This window comes from Bactrocera neohumeralis, unplaced genomic scaffold (genome assembly GCF_024586455.1).
Source record: "Bactrocera neohumeralis isolate Rockhampton unplaced genomic scaffold, APGP_CSIRO_Bneo_wtdbg2-racon-allhic-juicebox.fasta_v2 ctg3528, whole genome shotgun sequence".
Lineage (NCBI taxonomy): Eukaryota > Metazoa > Arthropoda > Insecta > Diptera > Tephritidae > Bactrocera > Bactrocera neohumeralis.
The window spans coordinates 1-8,349 of NW_026090804.1; the positions used below are offsets into that span (position 1 = coordinate 1).

The 8,349-nt window shown below is 35.6% G+C and overlaps 1 protein-coding gene across 1 annotated transcript; it reads left to right on the top strand.

Moving 5' to 3' along the window:
* The first annotated feature begins 1,014 nt into the window (after positions 1–1,014).
* Positions 1,015–8,049, top strand: LOC126767005 (semaphorin-1A-like). The gene is given in 9 exon segments (XM_050484633.1): positions 1,015–1,278; positions 1,356–1,996; positions 2,134–2,227; positions 2,341–2,869; positions 3,082–3,223; positions 3,291–3,410; positions 3,413–4,447; positions 4,518–4,701; positions 4,773–8,049. Coding segments are annotated over 8 exon segments (2,451 nt in total). The 5' UTR covers positions 1,015–1,278; positions 1,356–1,851; the 3' UTR covers positions 4,975–8,049.
* The last annotated feature ends 300 nt before the right edge of the window (positions 8,050–8,349 follow it).

Here is an 8,349-nt window from a genome sequence, read left to right on the forward strand (position 1 = left end):
TATCTTAATCGAGTTATTAAAATGCACTTTTTACACATTTTTATTTAAAAAACTTATTTTAATTGTTGGACAGGCTTGCTTATAAACGTCCTCTGTTAAGTCAAAAGTTATATTGCATACTTTCCTTCTATGGCATATTTTATGAAATATAGTTATTAAATATTTGTCAGTTTGCTTTTAACCTTTGCCCAGCATATCGAATGCACAAAAATTTCACCACCACCATAATGCAAGTTTTTGTATCCAAGCATTACTGGAATACCACATTCTGTAAGATAACATGGCATTTTCATTGTGAAAAAAAGTGGTACGCTAAGCCATGCAATCCCCACAACCGAACCGTTCAAATCTCAAAGCAAAATATGTCTGATCTCATCAATAATGGGCGTGGGCACACGGCATTTCTGCCGACCCTGCCACTACGCGACTGCCGCTGTTGTGCTGCTCGAAAGCAAAGAAAAGTCAACTCGACTGACTATTGTTGTCACTACCGCTGTCGTGTTTAGTATATCAATGCTGTCTGGCTGACACACCGGGGTGGCTGTCTGCTTGTTTATTTTGATGCAGCCAACAGGCAGTGAATTCACATCCATTTTTTTCATTCTTTCTCGCTAATTATCAGCAGTTTAAGTATGGGAAAATGGCAACAATTGACGACCAAAGACGACTGTTTTGTTTGTATTCTAATTTCACTAACCGTTTGTGTACAACATATAGTGCTACATAGTGTTGTTATTTGTGTAATTAATCCTTTGCATCGCGTGCCTGCTCGCATATTTCGAATATTTACACACACCGCTTGTCAATGCTGCCAAAGTCACGTTTTTCCTCAGAAAAAATGGAACAAGAATCGAATAGGACGAGCGTTTTATTTTATTAGTCAGAGTGCAACAGTTTGGTTATAATATAAACAATTTGATGGAAATACCGTACGTGGTTTCCATTAAATTTTTCCAATTTTCTTACGAAATGTGTCATCACATGTGGCGGGTGTGTAGTTACAAAGTGTAAGGTAGAAAGGGCATTCAAAGGACATATTTTCTTGTGCGCGCATGTGCGCATACATATGTCCGCCGTCTGTGCACGATGCTTATAACACCTGTAATACTTGGCTGCCAGCGAAAGGTATCACCAATTTGAAGACCTGATTAGCTGCCGCTCACATACACTCGTTATAATGCGCTTGCGAAATTTCTTTTGATTTTTGCACGCACGTTCCACATATGAAATTTGCACCGAACCTAATATCTATTGCATAGCATCCATCTAATAACATATGTATGTAGTTGCGTTTGATTCTAAAGCTACATATTGTTCTATTTATTAATGCTCTTTATTACCATTCTGTCTTGCAGGTATTTAATTTCCATTGTGTTGAGCGTATTAGAAGCACACAATTAGCGCTGCCGCCTAACAATTAACAGACGTGAGCGTGTTTAAGTCTGGAACACAGTTCCAGACCACCATCACAACACAGGCCGTGTGCCTTTGCCATTTAGTTAGTCTTGCTTGTGGCGTACGTACGCAAATAAGTTTGCTGTGCTCGTTTTTAGTGTATGATGTTAACCGGAAAATATGTGTCAATCCGCAAACAATAATAGCTGCAGTAAACAGCAGTGCCGGTAAAGCGTTTAACGCCCACCGACTCATTGTGTGTATATAAGCTGAATTTGAAGCATAATAATTAACTAACCACATGTTACAATTAACGGCGCATACATACATATATACCTAAATGTACGAAATTTTGTGTGTAAGCAATTGAAAGTGTCGCTGTCGTCATACCATACAACAAGAAAAAGTACATACAGTCATCTATATAATAATAACAATATAATTATAATTGTTACAATGCAAAAGCTGCAGCAGAAACCTACAACCAAAAGAGTGTTCACCATTAAAACACTAATTAGCTGCAGCACGTTATGCCTTCTACTATTACTGCCGCATGCCGTACACGCTTGGATGCCCGATGTGCGCCCAGATTTGCAACCTAGTAAGTGTGATGGTGCAGTTGATTATCATTTCCGTTCTTTAAACTCAATTTTAAATACACATAATATGTATAATTATATGCATTCGCTTTATAATTTGCATTTTGTATATTATTCTTTTCTCCTATCGCTACTGCAGAGCAAGATAAAATCATTGCCAAGTTCCTGGGCAACAGCACGGATTATTTTAAAATTTTGGCCTACGATGATATCACCATACTGGTGGGTGCTAAGTAAGTTCTCAAGCCGCACAGCCCTTATATTAACTTATTTTGTCGCCGACAATTACTTACCACCATCAACATTTCTTTTTGTTTTGGTTCACCTCATTCCCACCTATCTATAGAGACATCATGTACAACATCAGCATGGATGGTTTACGTGAACTCAGTCGACTGGAATGGTTCTCATCCGATGCCGATCGCGAATTGTGCGCACTGAAGGGTAAACTTGAAACTGATTGCCACAACTACATACGCGTATTTGCACGCCTCGATGGTGGGCAAATCTTGTTGTGTGGCACCAATTCTTATAAACCGCGCTGTCGCCATTATGCGCCCGCCACAAGTGAACTGAGCGCAGCCGGTAGTTCCGGCCAACGGTATGAGATTGTACGCGACGTGGAAGCGCAAGGTCTTTGCCCATATAGTCCGGCACATAACAGCACCTATGCATATGCGGACGGTCAACTTTATAGTGCCACCGTTGCTGACTTCTCGGGCAGTGATCCATTGATATATCGCGAAAATTTACGCACCGAACAGTACGATTTGAAACAGTTAAATCAACCAGACTTTGTGGGTGCTGTGGAGCGTGATCGTTATGTTATGTTCTTCTTTCGTGAAATTTCAATGGAGTATATGAATTTCGGCAAGGTGAGTGTGTGATCTTTGCGTGGTATGTAGGGGTTAATAGCAGTGGGTGTGCAATTAATTTAATTTAGATTCGAGGATTAAAAAGATTATATTGACTTAAATTTTTTAAAATTCAAGAAAATATGACATTGAAATAATTATAATAATAAGTTGGTTCCCTTGTATTAATTTAATATTTTAATATTAAATTTAATTTCTCATCTCTTTTTCAGACAATTTACTCAAGAGTTGCTCGCGTATGCAAAAACGATCGTGGGGGTCCGTATTCACTCTCCAAAAGTTGGACTTCATTTTTGAAAGCGCGACTAAATTGCTCTGTACCCGGCGAATTTCCTTTCTACTTCGATGAAATTCGTAAGTTTTAAAATCTAAAATTAAATTTGTTATTTAATATAAAATATCTTTTATATTTTCCCCGCAGAGGCAATCACACCCATTGTCGAAAGTGGGTCAAATCCACTCATCTATGCCGTCTTCACAACCTCTGTGAACGCCATACCCGGTTCAGCGGTGTGTGCGTTCAATGTAAATGATATTATGGACGCTTTGAGGGCAGTTTCAAATCGCAAAAAGATAGTCAATCACAATGGCTACCCATACAGGATGAACAAGTGCCGGAATCACGTCCGGGTAAGTGTGTCGAAGATTCGCGAATGCTATCGAGCATTGCGGTGAATTTCGCCAAAACCCATCCATTAATGGAGACTGCTGTGCCCGCGGTTTACGGACGCCCACTACTCACGAAAGTAAATTTACACCATCGACTCACCACAATCGCTATTGATGCACAAATTATGGCATTAAATGGTGAATACTATGATGTTATCTACTCCGGCACAGATGATGGCAGAATAACAAAATTTATTAACATACCTACACCCACTCAGGCAAGCGATTCCACCGGTGTGGACAAATTAAAAACAGTTCTTATCTCTGAGATGCAAGTGCTGCCTTTGGGTGTGCCGGTGCGTGAACTGGTCGTTTCCTCGAAAACCAATCGTCTATTAGTCGTTAGTGATGGCAGTTTGGTTACAGTGCCGTTGCATCATTGTGGGCATATTGTAGACTGTTTGGGTTGTCTCAGTCTTCAAGATCCAAATTGCGCTTGGGATCAGCAGAATCATGAGTGCAAAAGTATTACACCCAACAACATCAAATTCGGCACAAAAGCCTTCCTTCAAAGCTTGAATACTACCAAAAAAGCAGCAGCATCGCTTTGTCCAAAGTACACACGTGGCACACTCATGGCTGACGGCCCAATTGTTGGTGGCGGTATTGTGGCAAGTCCGGGCATTGACTTGGTTACAGCACAACAACAACCACAAGTTGATGAAGAATTGAACAGCAAAAAGTTTCACTACACAAAAGTGAGTGCGGTTAATAGCGTTCCAGTTGGTGCGAGTACAGCTTCATCGGAGAGTGGCGTTTCTGCAGTCGATGAAGTACCCTCTGATAAAGTAACTGATATGGATGCAAGCACAGGCGCTGGTAATGATTACTTGCTGAACAGTTTTAGCGATGGAAATAAAATAACATTACAATCGGTGAATCCCGATGAGCTCATGAACACGCTGAGTGGTGAGTGGGGAAAATCGAGTTTTGATTAAGTGATGAAATTAATTTTCAAACAAAAATATTAATTTTACAGGTCCATTTCACTCACAAGATGACAGAAAAGACAGACAATTAAAGGTCGCCGGCAAGAGCTTATGTTGGGCCCTCTCGTTTATCGCTTTCGTTGTGGGCATTATTGTTGGATATTATACCTCAAAACGGTTGTGTAAAGCAACGTCGCTACATGCAAATCATCGTAATCAATTCACCTCGAATTCGTAAGTTTCATTAATATCAAATCATATTTTTTTTCGAAATCTTCATTTAATTCTTATTACTCGCCACACAGTCAATTCACCGTAAAGCATCATAATAATGGCAAAGATGTCAATCTGCTAATGAATCCGAACCATTTTTCCAGTCTTAAAAAACCCAATCTCGATTTAGAGAAGGATCGCAGCCATGAATGCAAGAACTCTACAGAAAATCTTGAAAAGGAAATACCCTGCAAGACGTCTACTTTAACGAAGGTTAAACGCACATATATATAATCTATGGCGTATTTGCAACCCATTGCGAAGCATTGAGTTGCATTTAGAAAACTAGTTGAATTTTTTTAGAATAGTTTATATATATATATTTTTTTTTTTTTGGAAAAAAGATTTTGTTTAGGAATTTTCTTGTATGGAAATAGTGTGAAATGCGCGGTGTGTTGTATGACTGTTGCAAATTAGTCTAGACAAAATTACAATTTACGAAAGACGTTTGCAGGTATAAATGATTTGTATAATGTAAACTTAAACCGTCTAAATGCATGCATCTAAAGGCTATGCACTTAATTAAATTGAACAGTTATGCGTTAAGTGTGCAAATTCAAATTCGTGTACGAGCTCAGTTAAGCTGTAAACAAATTGGGTGATTTTTTTTTCAAATAATTATAAGTGTATGGCGACCTTTCAACGACGCGCACTTGCCGTGCTGATTTGCACACATGCGCACGACATGTGCATAGCCTATGAAATTGCGAGTCTTAATTTGTATGTAATTTTAATATTAAGTAAATGTAGTTTTTAATTTTATTTAATTAATGTGAGTTTAATTACGAGAAAACTGAGGTTAAAGTGAGTTTTTGTTTTTTCTTTACAAGATCACATTACAATTAAGTACAAATATAATTACAAGTCCGTGTGCGGGTGTGAATACATGTGTTTAGTGTGGCGGGTGACAAACGCAATAGTTGGGTGATTTTATTTTTCTATACAAAAAAAGAAAGCGTATACTCATAATACATGCCACCAACTTTCAACTCTAAACACTTTATTTGAACCCGCAAGCACATGCATCTCAACACTCGTATCGTAAACATATCGAATATCTTTACAATTTATACAGCTCTAATGAGATTTTTGCGAACGTTTTGGTTTAACGCAAATAAAATGGCTACAATAGTGACAGTGTTTGTAGTTTGAGGCAATTCCGACTTCCTTTTGGCTATGAAGTTGATTTTCGCCTCATCACTGCACATCCACTAACACTACGAATTTCGACTTAATACGTACAATAACGCTATACGCACATTATGTGAATAATTACTATAAAGCATAATATTAAATAATAGTAATAACTCAATAATATTACAAAAGCAAACAAGTATTAATGTAATTAGACTGAACGGTTGACGAACAAAAGCAACACATGGTCAAATAATACATTTATATTTAGTTGGCAGACTCTGGTCTATACTACGGTAAAAAGCAACCCGCGAAAACAGGTGACAATTATGTGACTAACCCGTTTTTTTTTTCATTGCACTCATGCTCTTGGCTAGTTTTGCGTCTGTTTCGATCGTTGCGCATTCTTTTTAAGTTACATCACGCATCATCATCATGGTACACATCGTCACTGCCATCTTCAACGCTCTCACGTGTGTTCGATTGCGCTTGATATTCATGCATGTAAACAGCGACTTTTGTCAGCACTCATTTGCTCGAGTACCCTCCAATTGTACTTTTACCACTTTCATGCAAACGCAGCATTTTTCCTTACTTTTTTTTTTTGTCTACATACATTCCCAGCTATTTGTCTGTCGTGCGAGTGAGTCCATTTGATGCATAAACACTTGAGACAATTGTATAATATTATTCTATTAGATGGCTAATAATTCATTCAAGGTCATTACACTGCATGAAAATCCCATAAATAGTAAACGTAATGAATGAAAGTAGTCTATTCTCTATGCTTTGTTGAACAAATTGTTTGTGTAATTGAAATTTGCTTTGAAATTTAAATGATACCCAAGCAGTTTGATGTAATAATGTATTTTTACATATATAAAAAAAACGTCTTGCAGTAAATTTTTAAATTGCAAATTTTTATTACAACCTTTTATGTATTAATTACTACGTCATTAAACAAAATGTTTGTAATGTGCTTCCATTTCAATTAATGGCCTCATGCTTCACTCGCGTGTTCATTAATTTAAAAAATGAAATTGCAACAATATTAAAAAATTGCGAATCAAATTAAAACGTATATTTTCTACAGTGTATCATAAACTTAAAAAAATGATCAACACATTGCATTTGTATAACAAAGAAATAGTCGCACATTCAATAATACTTCATAGTTTGCTTTTTAATTTAAATAGCTCTAAATTTTCACGATGACTCATACATTAACTAATAGCTAGCGAGTATTAATATATTACAAACAAAATCGTAAAAGAAGCTCAATTAGATAGGAATTGAATTGGTATATGTAATATAAATAACTAAAATAAAAAACAGGGTGTATAAATTGGTAAAAAAGGTTTAGGAACAAAATTTTTATATAGTATATATTAAGATGAAATTACAAATATCATTGGAAAATGCTGCCTTCGAAATTTAATGCCAATTGACAATAGAAACGATATGTGCAAATAATATTTTTAAAACAAAATCATCATATTAAATGAAAAATATTTTTAGCTCTACAAAATACATCATAAATTGACGAAATTTGTCACGTAAAGCTTTTGCAACACCCTGCATAAATTAAGTACATACAAATTAAATAGATTTTAAAATGTAAAGCCTTAAAAACTATGATAAATATTAAATGTATGCATATATAGTTTCTTGCATAGACGTACTAGTTAAAAAGTTAGTCCGTCCGATTAAGGAATATTTTTAGTAATAAATATGTATCTATGATGAATATTTACAATATATTTTATACAACTATACATAAATAATGTCATAGGTTAGTTTGTAAGTGATTGTAGAAGTATGTAAGCTTAAGAATACATTCGTAGATATATTTCGATTATGGAAATACTAAATATATACATATTTTTTTCTATAGTATAATTATTTGCAATTATAAAACAATGTTATATACAAACACGCACATAAACTTGGGTACATTGTTGTATGAATGACGCGTCGATTTATTGTTTTATACTCGAATCTAGATTATTGTTTAGTGTATCCTTTTTAAACAAAACAAAAAAAAGTTGTGATAGATTTAAAAAAAAAATTGTTTTTCAACATACAAATTATATTCAATCGATTGTACGATTTTTATTGGTTTTAAAACGAGAACAATTTATCGGCGGGGTCTTCCTAATGGTTTTCAGGCCAAAACAAGCTTAAAACGATTTCGATTTGCTCGTTGTTGGAAGATAAAATTTTTGTCCGTATTTTTATTTGAATAAATAGAGTGCTTTTTTAAATAAATAAAATTTGTTTAATTTTATATTTAGTCACCCAAAGGTAATGTACAAACAGTTTACATCCAAAATATTAATCAGGGGTGTTGTGGAATCCAAGATAGAATTGCAAACCAATTCTGATTTTCAATGGTGTCATAGAATCTGATTAGATTTTCGTCTTCTCGAACAAACGCAAAACCAATATTCGAACCAGCTGTTTACTAATGTGATA